Source organism: Sinohyriopsis cumingii, unplaced genomic scaffold (genome assembly GCF_028554795.1).
Source record: "Sinohyriopsis cumingii isolate HCF-2022 unplaced genomic scaffold, ASM2855479v2 utg001789l, whole genome shotgun sequence".
Taxonomy (NCBI): domain Eukaryota; kingdom Metazoa; phylum Mollusca; class Bivalvia; order Unionida; family Unionidae; genus Sinohyriopsis; species Sinohyriopsis cumingii.
The window spans coordinates 118,734-145,469 of NW_028316053.1; the positions used below are offsets into that span (position 1 = coordinate 118,734).

General features: G+C 35.5%; 1 protein-coding gene across 2 annotated transcripts in view; it reads left to right on the forward strand.

Annotated features, from left to right (window-relative positions):
- Nucleotides 1-26,736, forward strand: part of LOC149771515 (malonate--CoA ligase ACSF3, mitochondrial-like) — a 58,399-nt gene that overhangs the window by 3,951 nt on the left and 27,712 nt on the right. For both annotated transcript variants that reach the window (XM_089948359.1, XM_089948360.1), the window contains exons 2-4: nt 7,710-8,527; nt 20,338-20,529; nt 26,193-26,371. In XM_089948359.1, the coding sequence (XP_089804485.1) occupies nt 7,730-8,527; nt 20,338-20,529; nt 26,193-26,371 (1,169 nt within the window). In that variant the 5' untranslated portion in view covers nt 7,710-7,729. The remainder of the gene's footprint in view (nt 1-7,709; nt 8,528-20,337; nt 20,530-26,192; nt 26,372-26,736) is intronic.

Sequence of the window (26,736 nt, forward strand, 5' to 3'; positions counted from 1 at the left end):
GATTCTTACTTTATGGTTACTATCACTTCACTACAGTTCTGTTGAGAGAATTTAGAGTATCATGTGGATAGCAGATTAAAAATGACAAGTTTATTTTACTTGCTGCTTTAAGACAGTTAATGGCATAAATATAATTAAAGAGGGTATTAATTTGTGTGAATAGTGTGTGTGTGTGTGATTAGGATTTTTAACGTAGCTTTAACAATTTTTCAGTCATATCACTACGATGTCTGCAGTGTGGCAGTTTATAGTGATGTCTAGAACTGGGGCATCATGCCGCAGACATGTAGCATGATGTCCCACCCAGTCACATTATCCTGGCACCAGGCCAACCAGTCCTAACACTAACCTCTTAATGCTGAGCGCCTAGCAAGGAAGCTGTTAGTAACATTTTTGTAAGTCTTTGGTATGACTCGGCTGGGGTTCAAACCCACGACCTGCTGCTTCCGAGGCAGATGCTCTAACCACTAGGCCACCGGAGCGGTGTGAATCGCAATGGCTTCCCACATGGTCATCTGTAAATTGACAGGTGTCAAACCTAATATCATTGAAGAAATGATATATGTGAGCAGATTTGACAGCATCTGATATTATTGGGGTGTCTAATTATTTAGGTTAGAAAATTGCAATTAAACTATCTTAGTGAATAGCTCTAATTACTGAATGCTATGTTAAATAAAGTGGACTTAAAGTATTGCCTTCAGTCTATCTAGATGGGGTAAATGGGAAATGGGGTAAATTTTGAATCATCTCATGGGGAATAACTCAAAAATAGGTATCAGCAAAATGTTATTCTGAAATTGTTCTATTGTTTTCACCAAAAGTAGTTACCAGATGTGTAGTTTTTCAGCAGATGAATATTTTGTTCACAAATTGTAAAACTGGTAATTAAGAGCCAGATAAAAGCTTGTAGTACAAACAATGCATTACCATTTTACAAATATTTAGCAAGATGATAATACATTGTTTTATGGAGTTAATAATAGCAGTGTTCAAAGATGTTTTCTTCTGTCATACCAAGAGCAAAAAAAATCACTTGCCCTGACTTAAAATCCATTTACTTGACATGGCATTTAGATATAAATTGACATGTTTTTTGTGTATTTGTCTGTCATAATAGTGTACTCCCTCTCCCCTCCCAACAAAATTGTTTATGACCTCAGAATTTGATTTTAATTAAAAGTAAATTGTTTTTTTCTTCCATGTCCTGATATAAACCAGTACTGAGTTAAGTTTGTTTTCTGAAAACTAAAACAAGCACCATTTTTCTCACTCAAAAACAAAATGAAGTTGTAAAGGCATGGGTCCTTTATTAGACCAATCAGTGAAAACAGTAGCTTAAAGTTTCATAATTAGTCATGTTATAGTACCTTAGATGCATCATATGTATCACCAATGATGTATTACCAAGTCAGCGTGAGCAAAGGACAGCTCAGCATTATTCATTCAGGACAAGTGAGTTCTAATTATAAGTAACCAATGAAATACAGAGAACAGGAATTGTACTGCTCCTCCATTCATCAGTAATGTGCTTTGCTTTGTACACAAAGTTTATAGCTTTGAAAATCTCCATAAGGTGGAGGGACTTACAAATGGAGTCTGGCAGGAGGCTGAATATTAGTGTCTGTCCAGAACTTCAGAATGAAAATGTAACTTTTTGTCAGCGAACTTTAGGTTTCTTCCAGGCCAACTAAGAAATTTTTGCAGGCCCATTCAGCAACTAATTTTGGATATAAAAGTGGCCCAATCAAGATTTATACAGGCCCCTGGTGTCAGGTTATCTGATATTTTTTGTTGGCTCAGAACAACTAAAAGAACATCATAGAAAATTTTCAAAAGCTAGTGAATTTCACAGCATTTTCAGATCAAGACATTTAAAAATTGTACACAGGATCTGATCTGTTATCATGCTTAAAAAGCCGTCGCTGCGGAATTGCTTTGTAGCTCACCTAGAGCTTCAAATTAGAGGAGAACTATTATGGTACCCCAGGTGTCAGCATTGCAGTACACACATAAAAACATACGCTTGTATAGAATTTCAACCATTCTTTCTTCATTAGTACTTGTCAGAGTTTCCTAACACCTACTCCCTAGGGAACTAACTTGTACACACATGTACATTCATGTTTCTCCATAAGATTTTGAAAATTGAGGTCCAGGGCTCTTTTCTTGAAAACGTTGGAGTCCCAGGCCCCCCCCCAAGATAGGAGTCTTAATAAGAATATTTTTTCCCCTTTCACTAATTGAGAACATTGTTGGGAAAGATATGTGTGTGTCATTAGAATCTTAGTATTTTTATTACAGTGAAAAAATGAAAAACTAGTGCAGTAGAGAACATTGATAATTTGATTGTTGGTGATGTAACAGTTATAAGGAATCAAGGATGAGATTACAGTTCATTGTCTATATTTATGGCCCATTATTTTATGTGAAGAGACCACCTGACATTATCAATGAAACATGAAAGTCTGGAGAAACATGTGAGTGCATAAACCTAATAATGTTCCATTCTTTTCTTTTGTGGCTAATGGAAATGCCATTCCATGATTCATTCCATGACTCTCACAGCCTCTTTAAAAATTTGTTTTCTTTATCAAAAATAAATGCTTTAACTAATTTCTTTCAGTCAGTCTCACTCAAATCAGGCTCATCCACAGTCTTGCACTTGGCCCCAAAGAAATTATATATAGTTACCACTGGAAGAGTACGCATGTGGTAATAACTTAAAAACAGAAGCGTATACATGACAGAAAAACAGCAGATTCTGATGACAATTTGTGACAGTTGTTACAACTCTATGGTCTTAAATTAAACAACAGAATGAAGCAAAACCAGGAAATTTTGTAAAACTCAATGTAATTTTCTAAGTTATAAAATGAAAATGTAAGAGGAACTTAAGTATTGTGACTTAAATCCAAAATAATCCTTAAAAGTTCTATCACAAGTCCTAAAGAATAGAGTTCAGAATTAATTCCAAGTCTTGAATGCCCACATGTACCAATATCAATGAATGTAATGAAGTGTCAACAGCCTTGATGTATCACAATGACATTGTCCAAAACTTGTTTGAATAAATTCACAATAATCCCAAAATAGTACTTTATCCATACAGTCATATGAGCACCTTGTAATTCCAATCAATAATTTAATTAAATGATCTCTCTCAAGTTAAATCTAAACATTAAATGCATCTCCAGCAAGAAAATAAACTAAGAACAGTAATATAAATAGGAATTAGGAATGAATTAGTTGTTTTCTTCTTCATTATATACATCCACATAACCCTGCCATTTTCCCTCCCATGTGACTTGTGTCTCAACACAATCCACCTGACTTAACAATCCAATAGAAATTTACTTCAGACTTTACACAGGTCCGTTTGCATGAACTCAGACCCAAATAAACAACCTATATAGCTAATTATCTTAAAATAATCTACACTCATGTACAAAAATTAGCTATATAATATCTTGTTTGTAGATTATCATTACAATCTACAGTCATGGACAAAACTTAAACACATAATGTAGATATAGATAACACAATTAATATGGAAGATCAAATTCCTCTGACAAACAAATAAGTCCCAAAATCTTGTTACAATTTTAAAAAACACTCAAGAATTTTTGATAAAATACAAGTGTTCCAAAAATTGTGTAAGAATGTAAAACACGATAGATTAAAAATTTGATGGGTGATGCTTATTAAAGCAAGGTGTCAAAGCACATGCACACATAATTAGCCTTTTCATTTTCATCCAGCTTATCATTAGATGCTAGCAATCAATTAGCAGGTGTCTTAATCTCCTTTTCTGCTAAGATCTAGGCTATGTGGCTTAACCTAATCACTTTCCAATCACTTGACCTATCTTTTATCTTTTTAATGACATTGGCTAAGTGTTTGCATCTAAGAACCACAGGAGATTTTATATGCCAACCATAAAAGAGAGTGTATTGTGTTGTGCTTTTGTCCATATGTCCATCAGTCTGTTACCTGCCTGGTTTCCACAAAATAACTTCTGTTGTCTACCATCTACAGTTAGTAATCTGTATGGATGATTCGCATTTGGGGTAAGGAAGAATCCTATCGATTTTGGGCTCACAGGTTGAAAGAACAAGTTGACTGTGACTGAAAGAAAGAAAATGGTTTTTGCACAACTAGAGTTCCTCATCATATACAGTTACCAAACTTTGTGGATAGCTTGTACTTGGAATAACCCTATCAATTTTGAGCTTGAAAGGTCAAAGGTCATGGTGGCCCCGAAAGAAAAAGAAACAGTTCCTGTACAATAATAGTTCTGCATGACATACCTCAAGCAATCTTTGTGGATGTCTCACATGTTGGATAAGATGAAAGCTATTGATTTAGAAGTCAAAATGTCAAAGGTAAGGTCACTCTGAAAAAAGAAAAATGATTTGTGCACAAACCTTTCACTTGTCAACATAGAGAACTATTAAACACAGGGAGCCATTCACTTGCTCTTGTTGGAATATGCATGCCATGCTAACTAAAGTAGGTCAGTTTGACTAATGTTAACAACTTCGCTGATTTTGTTTAAATCTTATTTTTAAATTTATTTCCTATGGGCTGTTTATGCTAGAATTAAAAACACTAGATGACTATATGTATTTCATTTAGTACCATACACTTACTGCAAAAGATCAATGTAACCTCCTTGTCACATTTTATTGGCTTAGACCTAATTTTTGAATTTAGCTCAACTTCATTGGTTGTTTTTGCAGTCCATATGTAGTACACTGTCATATTGAGAATCATGAAACTTAGTGAGGGGATGCATTTAGATGAAAATGATACCCTCCTTCCAAAAGATGGTCACTGTTGTCCATATTTCATGCTTCAATTACCCTGGATAATTTTTTTTATTTTAGTTTATTTCTCTTGCATTTTCCACACTAGATCCATTTCCTCAGTATGATGTAGCTAATTCTATCAATCAGTTAAAACACCATTAGAGCCAACAAAACAAACCTTTCTAACTAGAATGGTTAAAATAGTTGATTGTGTGCATATCTGTTAGTACCACACACCTAAGACAAAAGGTCACTCTGACATACATTTAATGCATTTTTGAGTATCTTTAATTGATAAGGTATCTTAAATAGATCCCACTTTCAGTTTCATATTTTACCTGCTTAGGTTAAGGTTTTGCATTTTGGCCATGGTCACATGTCTCTTGCATATTCTGCACATAATGACCTAGAATCATGAAATTTTGGTAAGGGGATGCATCGTGATGATCACTACACCCTCATTGCAAAAGCTGGTTATTATGACCTATATTTTATGCAACACGGACTGGGGTCCCATTTTGTTTGATATTCATTACTTGGGCATTGTTCATGCTAGAATCATGAAGTAATGATAATATGCATCTCTCTTACTACAACAAAAAAAAGGAAGTTCACAACAACCTATAATTCACCTTTTGCTGGCTTTTGTTGGTTTTTGCATTTAGTACATAATCACATGAATATTTGACATGCTATACATCTACTATCTCCCATGCATGAAATGAAAGGCCTTACCTGAATGGCTACTAAAAATAAGTGCAGTGGGAAAAGGTCACTAGGTCATGAACTTTTTATACATGCCTATTAGAACTCTTACCTTTATTTTATTTAGATTGTAAAAGAGTGGGCTACATTTCATGTAAGGCCTCATCTGTTGTGGCTATTCATGCATGAACTGTTTCATGTGAGGCCTCATCCATAGTGACTATTCATGCATGATTTCATGTGAAGCCTCATCTGTAGTGGCTAATCATGCATGAACTATGCATGTTTCACTCCAAGGTTACTCAAAGCATGTGAAATTTGGATTCTATGGGTGGACAAACAAAGGTTTTGTTGTCGTCGTTGTTGGGTTTAACGCCATTTTTCAGCACACGAATTGGCTATACATGGCAGCCAGTATTAATGGTGGAGGAAGAACCTTGGAAAACCCCTGAAAGAGCCACCAACCCACAAGAAGCTACTGGCAAGCTTTCTCACATATCCACATTGGTTGAATCTGAGACTCGAACCGGCACAGACAGAGGTGAGATGGCAGTGATCCGTAACAGAGAGTGCTTTAGACCACTCGGCCACTCAGGGCCCCCAAAGGTTTTTTTTAACAATTATTTAAAAATAATTAATCTCTGGTTTTCATAAACCCATTATAGTATATACGCTTTGATATTTTAGAACATAAAATGTTCTTTTAGTACATTATGTCTTATTCTTTGTCTTTTGGGCCAGTATTTTGTAGGTAATGATCACTATAGTCTGAATTTATTTTCTGACTCATGGTCCAGTTTTTTGTGGGTCAGGATCACTTTAGTCTAAATTTATTTCCTGTCACATGGGCCAGTTTTTGTTGTAGGTCAGGATCACTTAAGTTGATTGTATTCTCTGTCTCATGGCCAGTTTTTTTGTAAGCAAGGATCACTCTACTCAGAATTTATCTTCTGAATAATAACTTGAGTTCTTCTCAATATTCAATTGCCAAATGCTGTACGTGTTTGGACATTGGATATGGTATGACCCTAGCGATTTAAGATTCATAGGTCAAGGTCACTGTGACTAAAAGAAGAAAAAAATTGTTTTGAAATAATAAGTTGGGCTCTCCAGCACCTACGGTTACCAAACTTTGTAGATGGATGCATTTGGGGAAAGGAAGCACTGTTTTCGATTTTGTGATTAAGAGGTCAAGGTCACATCAACAGAAAGAAGAAAAATGATTTCTACACATTAACATTAGATTTGCATTACATACCAAGAACAAACTTTGTGGGTAGCTTGCACTTGAGGCAAGCAAAAAGTCTATTGATTTTGGGATCAAAAGATCAAAGATCAAGGTCACTGTAAGAAGAAAAATGGTTTGTGCAGAAAATTTAAGTTATTGACCATGTACCTTCATCTAAAATAGAAATGATTTAGACATTGGTACAAAAGAAATAAACCAGTCTGGTGGCCTAGTTGTTAGAGCATCCGCCTCAGATGTGTGAGGTTGTAGGTGTGATCTCCATCCAAGCAATACCTAAGACTTACAAAAATGACACTAACAGTTGCCTCGCTTGGCGCTCAGCATTAAGAGGTTAGTGTTAGGACTGGTTGGCCTGATGTCAGGATAATGTGACTGAGTGGGACATCATGCTACATGTCTGCGGCATAATGCCCCAGTGCTAGACATCATTATAAACTGTCACACTGCAGACATTTTAGTGATATGACTGAAAAATTGTTGAAGCTACATTAAAAAACAAGTCACACACAAACAAAAGAAGTACATGTATATTGATTTGGGGTCATGATGTCAAAGGTAAATTCACTGAGGGTTTAAATAAGAAAAATGTTGTATTTTTGCTTTATATTTTTAGTTCATAACCACATAACTTTGTGGGGGGAAGGCTTGCACTTAAGGTATGGAAGAGACCTATTGATTTTGCTCCAAAGGTCAAGATCATTTTGTTTCAAAGATTTTGCAGAATAAATTGGTTCTATAGCAAGTTCTTTGACCAAACATTTGAGTGGCTTGCACTGGGAGTAATAAAGAAACCTAACTATTCTGGAGTCATATGGTCAGCATTAAGACTAATAAAAAATAATGGCTCTGGGCGTTATGTTTAATAGGAAATTGTTAAAGATGGAGTTGGATGTTCTTGTTACTCATGTTCATTGATGTCACTGAAATCTTGTTCTCTCTTTCAGATAAGTGAAGAAAACAATAGATGAACGTCATGCTATTGTACAAGTTGCCATCTGCTTTCCAGTGTCGTCTAGCTTTATGCAAGAGCCCATGGGGCAGTGTTCTGCACAAGAACCAGTATCCAGTGTTAAAATGGGGTCATAGGCCATTTCTGACAATGACAAATACCGACAAATATATTGAAGACAGAAACACTTGGAGGATGAAACAAAACTTGACATTTGTCTGCAAGAGTTACTTGAGCAGATTGGTTTACTCTAAGAAGAAGGTGGGGATAGTAGTTCCAGTTTTTCTGGAGGCTAAAAAACATGTAAATAGAGTTGCAATCATAGACCAGAATGGAAAGTTTTCCTATGAAGATCTTCTTCATTATAGCTCCAATTTGGCTGTGGCAATCCGAGAGATGATTTCACCAAACAAGCTTGAGAAGTCTCCTTGTGTTGCATTTCTTTGTGAGAATGACTTATCGTATGTCATAGCACAATGGGCAATCTGGATGAATGAAGGTATATCTGTTCCTTTATGCAAGACCCATCCAGCTAGTGAACTGGAATATTTTATTGCAGACTCTCAAGCACCATTAGTCATCACCACGGAAGCTTTTGTGGATAAAATAGAACCGATCTCCAGGAAACTCAGTGTGCAGATCTTATTATTGAAAAAGGAGTCTTATACTGGAGAATATAAAAGTGAGACACAGCCTGACCCTTCAGTTTCATTGAAACTAAACGTATACTATGCAAATATGCTTCGTGATAATAAGTACAAAAACCTGCCAGCCATGATTGTTTACACAAGTGGAACTACAGGGAGACCAAAGGTAAACAAAAATTTTCAACTTCAGACATCAACTAATTTATTCTATAGAATTAGTTCTGACATCTTTAAAGGAAACCACACATTATAAAGTGAAAATCTGGCCTCTTGAGGTCATTACCATTTCTCTGGAAGGAAGCAAAAAATGGCATAAGTGGACTACTTATGTGGTTGACAAGTTAGTCTATGAACAGGTTCTTTTTTTAAGGACAGGATTCCATGGTATACCATATTTTAGTGTGTATAACATGCACTCCAACTTTTGACTTATATTGAGGGGAAAAAACAACTAAGCTATATAACACACTTGTGATATAATACATTTTAAAATATTGTTAGGGAGCCGCAGTATATAATTCATTTTAAAATCTTGTTAGGGAGCCCTAGTGGCGCAGTGGTTAGCATGCTAAATTTACGACTGAAAGGATGTGAGTTTGAATCCTATCATTATACCAGCCTTAGTCAGCTACTTTGGTGTGTCCTTGGGCAAGGTACTTTACTCTTATTGCCGTGGTGTGTCCTTGGGCAAGGCACTTTACTCCAATTGCCTCAGCACTAAATAACCTACTTGTGTTGGTGTGCTATAAAGCAACAAACAGACAAACAAAATCATGATAATTTCAGTACGTTTTCATAATGTAACAACTGTCTGTCATTTTGGATAGTGAATGAAAAAGTGTCAGTATTGATAGTAAAGTATATCTTTCTAATTATACAGATGGTCCTTAAAAGGGCCGTTTTAAGATTTGCCTTGTTGATGGAGTTCTTTCTTTTGTATCAGATCCCTCACATTCTTTGTTATGGTCATCAATTTTGAAAAATTGCTGAGTCAAATTGAACAATGCTTACTGTTTTGTAACAAAGAAATATCAAACAAGAAAGAAAACGAAGAACCAAATTTATTTTCTTAAGAAATTGCAAATTTACTGATGCCTAAACCGAGCAAAGAGATTACCTTTATGTTTGGCATATCAAAGCTTTAGTTAGCTCTGATTTTCTTGAAAGTACGCACTGAGTCAACGAAGCACAGTCTACCTTTAAAAACACCTTGCTGTCAACTTAATATTTCTCTAATGTAACAATGCACCAAGCTTATTTAGTGAAAGAAAGTTAATAAATTCCCAATTTACCTAGACAGATGCATTGTAACTATTTTTAGCATATCAAAGCTTAGCTGGCACTTATTACTGTGAAAAGACCAAATTGAGTCAATGAAACCTTAATCATCATATAGTTGCAAAGATATGTATCAAATTCTATGATTTAAGATGAAATAAAAATTAAAACGAAATTTATTTTCTAAAGAAGAAAAAATCTTTTCCAACTTTATACATTAATGTTTTTTCTTCATGATCTGTCATTGTCACCATGACAGACTAACGGTATTCACAAAAAATGTCCACAAAATGTGCCTATGATGAGAACACTAACAATGCTTGAGTTTAAAATATTATATTTCAGTGAGTGCAGTATGGTATGTTGCACTGCTTTAGAATGACAAGTTGCCAGTCATTAGGTGTACATATTTCAAGTTGTGCCTCAGAACAAAATGCTACACAGTGCTTTGAAACAAAACAAGTTTATTAACATAAGCAATCAATAAATAAGAGTGTCAGGGTTAGTAAGTATTATTTATTTCTTTACTACTGGTAAAAAACTCATTGTGCAATGGATTTAATATTTCACAAGGAGTGAACATGACACATGTAGGTAGCTATAGTACCATCATCCTTCCATCAGATCGGCCAGAAGAAAACTTTTCTTTTAATTCTTGTGCAAACTGAATACGTATAACTGAAAATAAGAAAATTTGGTGAAAAAACTTGCAAATTATAAACAGCTGATAAAATAAAAAGTATGCCTAAAAAAATTAAATGGTGCTATTGTAAACAATAAATGACTTGTTTTGAATTTGTATTTCAAAATGTAACGGTTTCTAAAGTAAATTCATAAAATCAGGGATAGTTCTTGGAGGTGGATGGAACCAGAGTACTGTACAGCTGTAAAATCAGGAGTATTCCTTGTTGTGGATGAAACCAGATTGCTGTATTTAATATAGAGAGTTTCTCTGCAGGGTGCAGTTGGCAAGTACCTTTGCACACTTTTAGGCAAGTTGTCTACTTGTATCGATAATTTAAACGCTTATTAAAGCCATTTAAACTAGGTCAAATAATTAAATCAATCAACATCCTCTGCCTTTTCTGTTTAAATGTGTAGGCATTTCATTGATTGTTAAAATATCCTAGAATGTTATTTTCACCACCTGTCATTTTATATGACTGTTATTTGCATGTCTAGCCATGTCAAAAATTAACCAATTTGTGAAGTATCACTATGATTACCTCTGAGTCTGTTTCATAGGGTCAGAGTTATTTGACTCACATTAGAAGGAGCCAAGTATGTTCCAAATGATCTTGAAAGGATTCAGCCATAACAGTAAGTTCTAAATGTTTCTTTGTCAGAGACATTACACGATCATGTTACAGTAGAACAACTTTCTCAGCTACCTTTCCAGCTCTTCTTTAAAAATGAAAAACTGTCTTGATATTATGCAGACTAAGGGAAGTAACTCTTACAGGTTAACTCCCCTAACTCCCTGGGTGCCACCATTATGCATGGATGTGAATATTTTTATATTCACTGTCATACTATAAAGATGTCCTACATATAATTCATTTAATCTTGTACCTTAATTTGAAATCATCCATCTTAAATTTTCAGTGGTTGTTTAATATGGTGCATTCATTGTTGTGAATTCTGGTGAATTTATTCCTAATTTTTGATGTTGTCGTTGTTGTGGGTTTAACGCCATTTTTCAGCACATGATAGGCTATACATGGCGGCCAGTATTAATGGTGGAGGAAGAACCTGGGAAAACCCCGGAAAGAACCACTGACCCATGAGAAGCTACTGGCAAGCTTTCTCACATACCCACATTGGCTGAATTCGAGGCTCGAACTGACGCTGATAGAGGTGAGATGGCAGTGATCCATAACAGAGAGCACTTTAGACCACTTGGCCACTCGGGGCCCCCCTAATTTTTGACATAATTGACATAATTATGCTGTTTATTGTTTTCACATGCGACTTTAATCTCATTCAGCTTTACTGGAGACATTTTTGGGTACTACTTATCAACTGTTACTCATCTACATTGTTTTCTTAATGCGTTTTGCATCATTTCAATTTATGTATATTTATAGTAAGTAATTGTTTCTTCCTCTTCTTTACTACACAGATGACAACTAAGTACAAGAAGTGTAAAGGATTCAGAGTCATGGAGGATGGACATGAGACATGTCTATGCATACAAGTGCTCATTGGCACACACCTTTAATGATTGTGCAGTTTGGTACGAAAGTACTTGCTCTAAAGTTTTAAAAAGAGTTCAAGGACTGCAAAAATAAGCACATTCCAGATACATCATAGCACATAATCTCATATCCAGATTGTTGATTAGTCTTGATGGATGTTCTGATGCCCTCTCCACCACCCCACCCCACCCTCATGCCAGTGCAGAAACTGCATCAGAACATACTGTATCTGTGAATATAGTCACATCATTGATTAGTCTCCTGGGTGATGTTGAGATGTCTGCTCCACCCCTCATGAACATGCAAAATAACAACAGACATTTTAGTGGGTACTTAAATTCATGGTTTTGCTTGTCAAAGTTTGTATATTAGTAGGTATTTAATTTCATGGTTTAACCTATACAAATACCCAAAATAAATAATACAAAAGAATAAAACTATGCCGACACAAACTGTGGTCACTTTAATTTTTAAAACAATACTACCACCTGTATAAGCACAAATCAAAGACCTGGCAAGTTCAATACTTACACTGTGTTTTTGACCAAGTGAATAACGTAAGTCGAAGCTGATGCAGCCAACACTAAAACAATACTTCCATCTCTAAGAATGCAAATAAAACACCTGTCAAGATTAATCACTTTTGCTGTGTTTTGGTTTGAGTGCTCAACATCAAAGGAAGGCGACACAGCCAACAATACTAGGCCAATTCGTTATTAAAGTACATATGAATAATCTCTTACTTAAACCACTGTCCATCAAGTTGCACCATAAGTACTCTCTGACGATCATGGCATTAACACAGTGGCTTAAGAGTGGCAAAATTCAACTTAGACCCCCCTCGGTTCCTGGACTTCCTAACCCATCAGAAGCTGCGAACACAGCGCAGGCACTTGCTTACCAGGCAGCTAATATTTGTGCCTTTCTCTTGTACTGACCAACTTCAACCACTAGACTTGACGGTAAATAAAGAGTACAAAGAAAAATTAAAGTCACACTTCCATGAATGGTATACTAAACAGGTCATGGATGCCATTACGGAAAAAGATGTTACTGGTGATGACGAGTGCACAGTATTAGTAAGCCTTGCAACCTCACTAATCAAGCAAATTCACGCTGAATGGATAATTGCAGCTCATGCGACAAAGAGTGAAAGATCGGACCTAATTATCAGTGGTTTGGAGAAAGCTTGACTTGTTTAATTCAGCAATTTGGGGATTATTTACCTGAGAAGCATTTGTGAGTACCATGAAACTTGATTGACATAATGTTGATACAGTGGCATTGTCCAAAAATCTGTGAAGTGTAAGCTTCAATACTGCTGTAATTAGTGTATATATATAGTGTTTCATTAATAACAGTGTTTTTGAAGAAATAGTTATAGATAATGTTTTACATAATTGTTGTTCTTTTGGATTAAAAATGCATGGATAAAATGAATGAGTTTTCAAAAGGATTTAAACGTTTCAACAATAGTTGTACTCAGATGAAGGATCGATTTGAAAAAGTGTTAAATTTAATTTTCATGTACTGTTATTTTGTATTATTTTTTCTTTCATTTTCACTATTACTATTGTTTGAATACCTTATGCTTTTTCTCTATTTTCTCTCAATCCTTACTTCACATATTGATTTAAGGCAGTGAGTGTAAAATTTCAGCTATCGGATGCCTAATCAAATGTGTACACTGAAACAATATAAAATCATTTATAATTCTTGTTTCAAATGGTTAAATAAAACATAAAACAAAAACGTAAAAACTAACATTTAATTACCAGATTACAGTATTGACCTTGATTTATCAAATGCTGGTAGCTGTGTTAAACTCTAGGAACGAAACACTGTAAGAAAACAGGGTGTGTGTCATCATCCTACGTGGCTCAGTTTTCGTTGGGGATTTAAATTCATGGTTCAGGGCAACAACGAAAACCACACAAATTGGTCCTCCATGAAAATTGATTGAAACTACAGTATTTGTGAATACATTTGAATTGTAGATTAGTCTCGTGTGTTAAGATGCCTTCAAAACCCCACCTCCAATGAAGATGAAGAAACAATGCCAGAAAATACTGTATCCATGATTAGAGTGGAAAGCACAGATAGTTCAAATCAGGCTATGGAACCATATGTGATGAATATGATGCAAATAGCTTGTTGTCAATATGCTGATAAATAGAAATGGTATTTGGATGTTGCATTCATACTCGGGGTAAGCCTAGGACTTGACCAGTGAGCCGTGAGAGCTCACAAGCAATTGGACCATGTTCATGAGACATGACAACTTGCAATCATTTACCCCATCGATGTATGACAGTATAAAAAAAAACATGCTGGATATGGACAATTGCAATTTGACCAATACGTTATGGACAGTCTGTTCCAATATGGTACAGATGGACGGTCCATACCAATACCATACAGACTGACAGTCTATACCAAATATGCTGTACCAGCCAGCAAAAGACCACAATTTATATATATCTTTGGTACACCTTTCAGACTTCTGACCAAATGATCCAGTCAAACAAACGAGCTATGTATGATTACAGTGGTCAGGAGTCCGTAACTGGTGAGTCAGCCATTCAAACTGACCACAAAACTGACTAGCCATGCTGATTGTAGTGCACAAGGTATATGCCGACTTTAGTACACCATATCAACTACAGACCAAACATTCCAGCCATACAGATGAGAAATGAACATTTACAGTATTCAGGAATCTGTTATCTTTGATTGTTGAGCCAGCTAGTTGACCAGAGCAACTATTCCTATGAAATTCATAGTGATCTGTCAATACTTATGAAGTCTATGAAATTCATAGTGATCTGTCAATACTTATGAAGTCATCTGATCAAGCCAATCTGTTATTCTGTAAAGTGATCACTATTGATAACATATCCAATGAACATAGTGATGATGATGCGTGCTGATGATATTTCATCATCATTTCCCAATAAGTTGATGAAAAAGCAATGCTGGAATATGCGAATCTGACAAAGGAATGGACAGAATTTAGTTCATGGAAGCTACAGAGAAAATCTGTAGGATTTTGTCTGTCTGAATGTGTCCTTCAGCTTTAGTCAATTTTGCCTTTAATGCTGTGATGCATGCAACTTTCTCACCCCACAGGTAAAAGGTGTACAGAAATATTTTTTCCACACATAACTTATCTACATGTTGATAAAACACACAAACAAATCTTGAACAGAAATTGATGGTGCCATGCTACTCCTGTCCAATAAAGTCCATTCTCAGAAAATGATCAGTGATCCAAACAGTGTCAGAGGGTTCTTCAGATTTCATTATCTGATCCCCTTTCATAGTCTTTTGTAACTCCTTAGCAATTCCATGAAGTTGGATGTTTGTACACATTAAGTGGGATATTTATGCACATGAAGTGGTAGTTTGATACACATGAAGTGAAATGTTTATACACATGAAGTGGATGTTTATACACATGAAGGGGACATTTATAAACATGAAAGGGGGATACTTATAAACATGAAGTGGAATATTTTATACACAAGAAAATTTTGCTTTTCTGCTTCACACATAGGACTTTTACTCCAGAACATTTCTGAATATGAAGTCGAGCATCAGTTGAGATGTGCGATAGAGATGCAACAAGTATGTGAATATTTTTGACGTGTCCGATTTGTACTTCGATATACTTATTCATGCAGCCCCAGTTTTGGGGCTATACTAAGAGTTCAGGATGTCTGCTGCAGAGATGGTGACATTCCAGCATGAAACACTACAGTAACATTCTGTAAGGTTGGTTTTTGGTTACAACATGAACAGCCGTATGTGTTTTTTGGTTCACAACATGAACAACCTTACATCCCTCATAGTGTGGTTGATAAGCAATGTAAAGAAGTCAAATCTGTCCCTGCTCAACATTTGGTAAATCTTGGCATGGAACCCTTTAAACCTATCTACTTGGCTTCTTCCTCCCAAAAGCTTCAAAAGAAATTGTGCATGTGTTAGAGAAGGCATCAACTAAGGCATTGAAGTTGGACCATCAGTAAGATGTTAGACTAAGTTATATCTCAGTTTGGGTTGCCCTCTACAGCAAAGGCAACATTCTGATTCCTAGACAACATACTGCCATACTGGGATGTATATACAAATGAAGTGAAATGTTTATACACATGAAGTGGATGGTTATACACATGAAGTGAAATGTTTTTACACATTTAGTGGATTGTTATACACATGAAGTGAAATGTTTATACACATGAAGTGGATGGTTATACACAAGAAGTGAAATGTTTATACACATGAAGTGGATGGTTATACACATGAAGTGAAATGTTTATACACATGAAGTGGATGGTTACACACATGAAGTGAAATGTTTATACACATGAAGTGGATGGTTATACACATGAAGCGAAATGTTTATACACATGAAGTGGATGGTTATATACATGAAGTTAAATGTTTATACATATGCTTTCCTCATTCACAGTTTAGGATGGATAACCATTGTAGAGGATTCAGACCTTTTTCCTTCTCAACATTGTGTCCATTTAGATGTGGAACTATTAACACATATTAGCATGAAAGATTTCTCCTAAATGCATAGAAATGCTCAGGCATTTGAGAAAGCATCAAATAAGACCGGGTTAATACAAGGAAGTTTCTTCAAGATCTTTGACCTGCTCAGTATGGAGGTGGACCTGTTACAGTGCCAGTTTATTACTGGACCTCTGATGGCCATTGACATGTAGATGCTTCATGAGAATGCTCTTCATATCAACCTCCTGGAAATGAAAGCCATTCTCAGTGCCTTCTGCATGTGGGTAGAACATATCCATGGAAACATGGTCTTGATAATGTCAGACAATTCGATTGTGGTGACATACCTCTGCAAGGGTGGGGAGGACAATCACCAGACCATTGCCTCATGGTAGGGAAGAAAACCTTGATGGCTACTCCCAGTAACAGGTAATATTCAAATCTGACACATTTCTGGCTGGTTCACTGTCCTCGCTAACTCATCTTCATGGGAGGACAACTGCTTCATACAGAGTTGTCTCTCCATGAACCCTCCATAGGGTCTGTGCCCTTTGGGGTTGTCTGATGCTTGATATTTATTTCATTTTTTTCTTGACCCCACAGCCATGGGCTGTATCTGCTCTTTTACGCAGCTAGGAGGTAATGTGGACATAACTTTCCCACCATCAGTTTTGAGCATGATGATCATAAAGAAATGAGAGCCACAGACTGCATTAGCTTTGACTGCTCCACTAAGATGAAACATCCTGGAACAGCGATCTGCTCAATTTCGTGACAGCCATATCCAGATGAATCAACGCAAACTCCACTTTGCTCAAGCAGTTGAGGTCATCACTTATCCACCAGTGGCCAAAGAAACTCATCCTTCACTTTTGGTTCCTTTCAGGATGTCCTGATTGAAAAGGAGTTTGGAGCTTTATTTGTGTAGAGGATCACAACAACTGAAGATCTTGCACTTTTACAAAATCCAAGGTTAAATTGTGTGTTATCAGTGACTGGTGTCACGTCTGTGATGTCACATCACTCTAAGTACCCATTTCCCAATGGCAGACTTCTTTCTCCTTCTCTTTAAAAGCAATAAGTTATCCTCTATCCCAGTCAAGAGTCTCATACACATTCAGATTTCATGGAAGAGATGATTTTGGCCACAACAAGTCTGTTGAGAGAAGTTAAGCTGCAGGATCCTGGATGTACCCTCAGATGTTACCTGCGATGCAAGAACAATATCCACATCAACTGTAAAAGACTCTTCCTGCTGATGGCAGTAATGCACGATCTAACCCCACAAAAGATGACCTCTTGGTTAAAGGGAGTTAATAAATCAGTGTACTATGAAGTCTCACAGGATCAGGTACACAATGATTTCAGTTCATGAAATACAAGTGACTTACATGAGCCTTGCCTTCAATGTAATGTCTCAAATCAGGTCATAGCTGAGTCAGCTGACTGGCTCACCCAGTCTGCCTTCTCTATCTTGCAATTATATGACATGGCCTAGTCTGACTTCTCTAGCTTTTATTTGCTTGACATAGTCTAGTCTGTCTTCTCTAACCTGCCTTTGTTTGGCATGGTCTTGTCTGTCTTCTTTAGCTTGCATTTGTATGACATACGTAGTCTTGTCTGTCTGCTATAGCTTGCATTTGCAATGACATGGTCCAGTCTGTCTTCTATAGCTTGAATTTGTATGACATGGCCCAGTATGTCTTCTGTAGCTTACATTTATGTGACATGGCCTTCCTGAGCAGAGAACTTAATCTCTTTGGGTTAGTGGTAACTGCAGGACACACGGTACTGATATGGAAAAATGGGAACCAGCCTAGAAATGGGTGAACATAAAATAGAGTATATATGGGTTTGGCTGACAAGGAGTGTTAATAATCTAAGTTATGTTTTAGGATAAAGAATCTTTTGAGAGCTTATCCTAGTTGTAAGTGAAAAAAAAATAGAGAGTGACATTGTTTTATTGATAGAATTTCAGTCCTTTAACAGTCTTGAGTTTGGGACACTCATTACTAAAATTAGCACCTGACTCTTTGGTGCAAAATTGACAGAACATTTCAAACACATGAAGGTCCAGAAAATGCCATGGCTCATATCAATTCCTCTACACAGAAGCTGACATCAGGTTTCATTTATACTGATAAATATAGGTTTGATCATGAGCACTCAAAAATTTTAAGTTATTGAATTTTTAATATCATGGTGTTTGCTTAGGTTTACTATGGGAACTGAATTAGTACTGTGAGTCCTACATAGACACTCCCCATTCAAGAAATCAGTCTTAAACCCAGACATTACTTTGCCACATATGTTGGATTTGCATGGGAACTTTTTATGGTGTGACAATAATCAAGTACAGAATCCCATAGGGATTTCTCGTGCACATGTATAAACAAATTATCACTCATGGTGCTAAACAGACTTTACGAGAACCTCATCCTTTTAGTCAAGCATTCATGCTTCCATGGGTTTTTGAAGTTCACTTGTAATTTAACTCCACACCCACAACATGTGATGTGATTTAGAACCCAAAAATAACCCTTTACTGTACAGAATGAGAGAAATTACATGTATAAGTCTGTGAAAGTTGTGTTCTAGTTTTTTGTCTGTGGCACGCAACTTTATCGAATAAATCTAACAACACCAGTAACTGGACAAAAAATATTTTCTCTTTTTTGGGTGCATTTTAGTTTATATATAGTTTTGTGATACATTCATAGCTTTCTTGACATATTTTTGATATATTTTGCCAGAAATTCATGGTTACTGATCGCATTTAGCAGGTGATCATTCACACCAGTGATTTATGTAGTAAAATTTATCTATGCACAATGATTTAGGTTGTAAATGATGGGTGGTCAGTCATAGTAGATTTTGCTCAAATCAGGTTATATTATAATTCATATCAAAGTATTCATGACAACAATTGTTTAGTGGTCTGGTCATTAGTGTTATCCATCAGATGTAGCTGTATTTTGGATTGGTCATTAATGTCACCCATCATATGTATCTGTATTTTGGATTGGTCATTAGTGTTATCCATCAGATGTAGCTGTATTTTGGATTGGGCATTATAGTTACCCATCAGATGTAGCTGTATTTTGGATTGGTCATTAGTGTTATCCATCAGATGTCGCTGTATTTTGGATTGGTCATTAGTGTTATCCATCAGATGTAGCTGTATTTTGGATTGGGCATTATAGTTACCCATCAGATGTAGCTGTATTTTGGATTGGGCATTAGTGTTATCCATCAGATGTAGCTGTATTTTGGATTGGGCATTAATGTTACCATCATATGTAGCTGTATTTTGGATTGGGCATTATAGTAACCCATCAGATGTAGCTGTATTTTGGATTGGTCATTAGTGTTACCCATCAGATGTAGCTGTATTTTGGATTGGTCATCAATGTTACCCATCAGACGTAGCTGTATTTTGGGTTGGGCATTGTAGTTACCCATCAGATGTAGCTATATTTTGGATTGGGCATTGTAGTTACCCATCAGATGTAGCTGTATTTTGGATTGGTCATTAGTGTTACCAATCAGATGTAGCTGTATTTTGGATTGGTCATCAATGTTACCCATCAGACGTAGCTGTATTTTGGATTGGTCATTAGTGTTACCAGTCAGATGTAGCTGTATTTTGGATTGGTCATTAGTGTTACCCATCAGATGTAGCTGTATTTTGGATTGGTCATTAGTGTTACCCATCAGATGTAGCTGTATTTTGGATTGGTCATTAGTGTTACCAATCAGATGTAGCTGTATTTTGGATTGGTCATTAGTGTTACCCATCAGATGTAGCTGTATTTTGGATTGGTCATTAGTGTTACCCATCAGATGTAGCTGTATTTTGGATTGGTCATTAGTGTTATCCATCAGATCTTTTTATTTATATGCATACAGTTTGCATGAAGTTGTCTGATTAGCAAACATTCTATGATTTTATTTTCATTATCAGTTCTGTCCATTTTAGGGAGTGTTGATGACACATGGAAACCTATCTGCACAGATTAACATGATGGTGGAAGCATGGGGATGGTCAAAATCAGATGTCATACTTCATGTCTTGCCACTTCATCATGTCCATGGGATTGTCAATGTACTCTTGACATCCTTGTACTGTGGCGCAACATGTGTGATGTTACCTAAGTTTGACAGCAAGATGGTAAGTAATTGTTTAGTTTAGCTAAATGCTTGTTTTTAATGATTAAAATGGCCATATGTTAACATATATTTTTCCAAGTCAGTTCCACAAATGTTATTTTAAATTATAAATTGTGTGAGGGTACTAACTTTGATAGAATTTGTGTCAATGATGAGTTTAAAGACCTAATGAACAAATTATTCATAGATAAAGAAAATTGGATACCGTTTAAAATCCACAAGTTTGTGTGCTGACATTTTGGGCTTGAAGAGATTTCACACCCTCCAAACCCAATGGCATGCTGTCCATTCATGTATTACTAAAAGTAGATCGTGCTTCTCATAATAGGAGCTCTTTTATTTAGCTCGACTTTCTTTTATTGCTTTAAAATGCGTCACACTTTCTGTGTAAGGGATAAAACTCAGATTTCATCCTTGAGAGGAAATGATTAGACCTGAGAGTGGTTACCTCCCTTGAATTGCCTAACAACTGCTGTAGTACTTTATTTCATTTTCTCATGGTGATTCTTTTCATTTTTGCCTGAAATATGGGTAGGAAACACATGTTAGAGTTTCTTCTGATTTCGTTCAAATACATGTTTCCATGAGATTTTAATTTTGGTGGATGCTTAGGTGTATAAAAAATGTAGTGTTTTTAATCAACCATTTCATTCACACATGTGCAGAAGGGTGAAAATTGGACTTCTGTTTTTTGTTTGTTTGTTTGTTTTGCTTGTTGAACCCATGATTTTCATGATGTAGTCCACTTTTTCTCCAATTCTCAAACTTATCTTTCTGCTGGCAAAAGTTTGTCTGTTCATCTCAAAATTATTGTACTTTTTACAAAAGTTCATCTGAGAGTTCAGACCAGTTTGCTTTAGATTTAACAGCAAAATAATCCAGACACAATCTTCGGTTCTGAAAATTGGAAATTATAGCCTAAAAGAGGTCTGGTCTCAAAAGTGTAGTTTTTTCTGCTGTATTTTTTTATATGAGTAGAAAGTCTACATTGTTTAACATCATTTCACTTTTCTCCTTCCCTTCTACCACCCAGTTGATGTATCATGAATGATAGTGATGTTTCAGTGCTCAGAACTAGGGTACTGCCTCATGATGCTTAAATGTGACACAAGGGGATAATGAGTTAAAACAGTATTGAACCATTCAGCATAAAATGCTCTTCATTTGAAAGTGCAGTATGTTTTCTTTGTTTTATGCCAATGATCTCTATGCCAATTGTCCAGAAAATTACTTGTATGGACTGCCACTAAATACCAATGAAATTAAATACACATTGATTAAAGATGGATTATACAGATGACTGAGTTTACAGACAAAATCATTGTCTCTCAGTGGGTCTGGATAATGGGTGGTTTACTGTAATAATAATAATAATAATCTTTCTTTCATGAGGGTAGCTCAGCTAGATTACTGATTTACCCATGGGGACCCTCAAGTAATGTCTTTTTGTCAATCAGTGTATCTAGTTTATCTAACAAAATGTGTTTCTTAGATAAAACGAGCCTAAATAATGATCCATGGGCAAAAGCTACAGAAAAATGTTCTCAATCATGAAAAGAGCCTAATTCCTTTGAAAGGGCACTTGTCTCTGTAAAAATCTACTTGTCCAGAAGAGTTTTTATATGTTATATATATTTGGTTTATATTGAGTGTTTAACTTTTGTCCATGATTGTAAGTTGTCATGACCCAGTTCACTGTCTGTTTTTCACTGCTTTTTTTGTCTTCCCTTGTTTGCCTTTGAAAATGTCAAACATTTTGACATGGACCCTTAAATGTTATAACTGCCTGTTATCATTCATCTATAATGGACTCAACTCATCCTGGATACCAAGTGTCCATGATGGACTGGATTAATCAAGGATGTCAGGTATCTATAATAGACTTGACTAATCCAGGATGTCAAGTATCTATAATTGACTGGACTAATCCATGATGTCAAGTAACCCAGGATGTCAAGTACATGTATCTATAACAGACTCAACTAATCCAGGATGCCAAGTATCTATAATGGACTTGACTAATCCAGAATGTCAAGTATAATGGACTGGACTAATTCAGGATACCAAGTATACATTATGGACTGCATAAATCCAGGATACAAAGTATCTGTATTGGACTTTACCAATCCAGAATGTCAAGTATCTGTAATGGACTTGACTTATCCACGATGCCAAGTATCCATGATGGACTGCACTAATCCATTGTCCAAGTATCTGTGATGGACTGGACTAATCCAGAATGTCAAGTATCTATAATGGACTTGACTAATCCAGGATACCAAGTATCCATGATGGAATGGACTAATCCAGGATGCCAAGTATCCATAATGGACTGGACTAATCCAGTATCCAAGTATCCATAACAGACTGGATTAATCCATTATCCAAGTATCTGTGATTGATTGGAATAACACAGGATGCCAAGTATCTATAATGGACTCGATGAATCCAGGATGTCAAGTACAATGGACTGGACTAATTCAGGATACCAAGTATACATGTTGAACTGGATTAATCCAGGATGTTATGTGTCTCTAATGGTTTGACTAATCCAGGATGCCAATTATCCATAATGGACTGGACTAATACAGTATTCCAAGTATCCATAATGGACTGAACTAATCCAAGATGACAGATATCCATAACAGACTGGACTAATCCAGTATCTAAGTATCCATAGTAGAGTGTACTAATCCAGGATACCAAGTATACTGGACTAATCCTGGTATCCCAAGTATCCATGATGGACTGGACTAATCCAAGAAGCCAAGTATTCATAAAAGACTGGGCTAATCTAGGTTGCCAAGTATCCGTAATGAACTTTATTAATTCAATACACAAAGTGTCTGTAATTAATTGTACCAATCCAGGATGCCAATTATTCATAATGGACTGGTCTAATTCAGGATGCCAAGTATCTGTGTTGGACTTGGCTAATCCAGGATGCCAAGTATCCACAATGGACTGGAGTAATCCAGGATACCATATGTCTTTAATGATCTGGCCTTTGATTTATTGATTGCTACTAGAGCATGATTTGTCAGGGTTGCTGGTGGTTCAGAATTTTATCCAAGAGGTTGGATACATTGTTGAAGCCTGCAACTTTTTTCTTATGGCCTGGTTTGTTTCTCTGCTCACAAAGTCTGGTAAGTTTTGTTGCCAATGATTTTTGACTCACTGTATTGAACCTTGGGTTCAGCATGAAAACCACATTAATGAATTCACTAGAGTTCTTTTGGACTTCTCAAGGAAAGTTTTGAATTCTAAGACAACTCGATTTTGAAAAGTGGATATAGGGTTTTAGTCATGGATGTGGTTCTATAATTTTTCTTTTGACTAGTCATATTTCTGGCAGAAGGGGCAGATAATCCATTCTGCATGGCAAAAAGGACCAAAATTCCAGAACAGCATGGAATCTATATAGTACAAGTCTAGATTGGGTAGACATTAATTTAAAAGAGGTACAAGCTATTGTTCTATATATATATATATATATATATATATATATATATATATATATATATATATATATATATATATATATATATATATATATAAATATAAATAAATGTAATATAATTTTTAAAAAAAAAGAATTGAAAAAGGTGAGTGTGTATTTTTCATTCATATCTAAAACAATTGTATTATTTAATTTATAATTATTTTCTTATTTTTAATAGCATACTTAACAGGAAAATTCAAAACAGTTATTGTAATTATCAGCTTATGATCATTGCAATGTTTTAAGCTGAATGGTTTGCTATATAAGTAACAAACTAGCAAATTATTAGGGTTGAATGAGAAAAAAACAATTCACTATGTTAAATGTCATTTTGAATAGTTATAAAGAACAATTCTGTTTCAACAAGTTAGACAACAATTTAACACATCAAGACTGCATTTAAAATATATGAATAAATTGTACAAATCAATTTAGATCATTTTATTTGTTAGCCATAAGTCATGGCAGTTATATTGTGAACATCCATTGATTGATATAGTGTTAAGTTACTGGTCAAAAGTGTTAAGAAATATAAAATAGTCACATTGGTGTCTAAACCACATAAATGATGAAGTTGAAAAAAAGTTTCTGAACCTTGGAAGCAAACACTGGTACACATAATCTCATTTGTGATAGATGTTTTCTATATGAAATTAAAGCTGTGAATGTGTACAGTCTAATGTTATGTGAATAAATATATACTTTGAGGATCACATGAACAATAGCTAAATTTGCATCAACATATCATCAGTATGACTTGTCATATTTTAATTCTTTAAGTTCCATACTCACCATCATTCAGTCTTCAGATTGGTTGGAGATTTTCATAAATATTCATATCCATTAACCTGGCAGCATAATTTTTCAAATGAACCACAGATTGGCTGGAGATTTTCATGAATATTCATATCCATTAACCCAGCAGCTTAATTTTTTAAATGAACCACAGATTGGCTGGAGATTTTCATGAATATTCATATCCATTAATCTGGCAGCATAATTTTCCAAACTTGAGTCAGTAAACTACTGACTTTGTACAGGCCATGTGAATTTACCTGTAATTTGCATTTGAACCTGTGATATGGTGTAAATATAAATAAATAACACTAACAAATCATACATATTGAGAAAGATAATTTTGTAAACTTTTATTTAATACATATTTTATAGCAGTCTTTAAACAAGGAAGTTAATATTATATGAAAAATTTGTAGTGACCATGTACAACAGTGACAGTTTCAGGGCATGTATGCCATGTGCTGGGGTAGCTGGTATGAATCACACTACCAACCCCACTCCCATAAACCCCTTCCTCCAAACATATGAAAATCCTTCAAGCTCATAATTTGCAACCAATAAAGTATTTCTGCTGTACAAAAGCAGACATATTTCAAACAAAAGGTGATGACAATTGCATTCCAGATATTACTTTAATAAAGTGGAAAGTTGATGATGAATGGGCTGTTTTCCTGCAAAATTACTTACAAGGAAAATGTTTAGTAAACATACAAAGTACATAACAGAGCAAAGAGAAAATAGGAAGCCCGTGATTTAAATTTTGGGCCAAAAGTTAATCTTGAACCTAGGTTACACAAATGTAATTGTACACTAGAATAACCTCTTGTACATAAAATGTGAAATCATGTATCCTTGATACCACTTTTAGTAGTGATTGAGAAACATGGAGAAAAGTATGGATAAAAAGTATCAATAAAAAATATATCTCAACTCCAATCATATGAAACTATTTAGTGCTTCCAGAGACTTGATGTTTCACAGAACTGCTTCATGGTTTGATAAATTTTGGGCCACCATGGAAGGAACTTGGTAGCACAGCTTAAATTTAGTAGCCTGTGAAAGGAACTTTATTATTTAACTGTTAGTTTTAAAAATTCCCAGGTTTTTTTCTTCATTTTGATTACTGGGCACTTATTCTCCTTTATGAAAATTTCAGTAATTATATTTAACAATATACACACCAAACCATGAATGAACTATCTGAATTCAGCATACTGTATGGTACCTTAGACACAGGACATTGGCAGAACTTGCAGTGTGCTGTAAGGTAGTTCAGACACAGGATTTTGTTAGCCTTCCAGTTGACTCTGGGAATATTTGTAAGACCCCTTTTCACTAAAAAATTTGACTTTTTTGTGTTCTAGACATGGTCAGCTCTACTCAACCAAGGCCAGATGGAGCATCCTGTACAAATCACACTGTTCATGGCCGTACCAACAATCTATGCCAAACTGATTGAGTATTTGGAGTCGGAGGTTTTCAGTGTTGAAGGCTCCGATCTAACTGCCAAGTTTGTTAGGTCATCATGTCAAAGCAAGATCAGGTATTAATTTTACCTTTATTAATACTTGCACATTAACCTAAGAAGTAGTGAGATATTCTTTGTCCATCCATCAGTTCATTATTTTGTCGATCTACATGTATCACAATTTCTGCCAACTGAAAATTCACCCAACTTAGTACGGTACATTAGATGTCCAAATGGTAACAATGGATAAGTGTTGTATAGTTTCGAGTTCTTCTTCATTTGTCTACAAAGAGGTGTTCAGAGATCAAATGTAAAATATGTTCAGTTAATTTAATAATTTAAAAAAAAAATATCCTTTGTTTTGCCAAACTTTATATATTCATTTGTAGTCAGAACTCCAGAACAGATTTCAGGTTGTTTGGGACTTTTCTGCCTGTGGT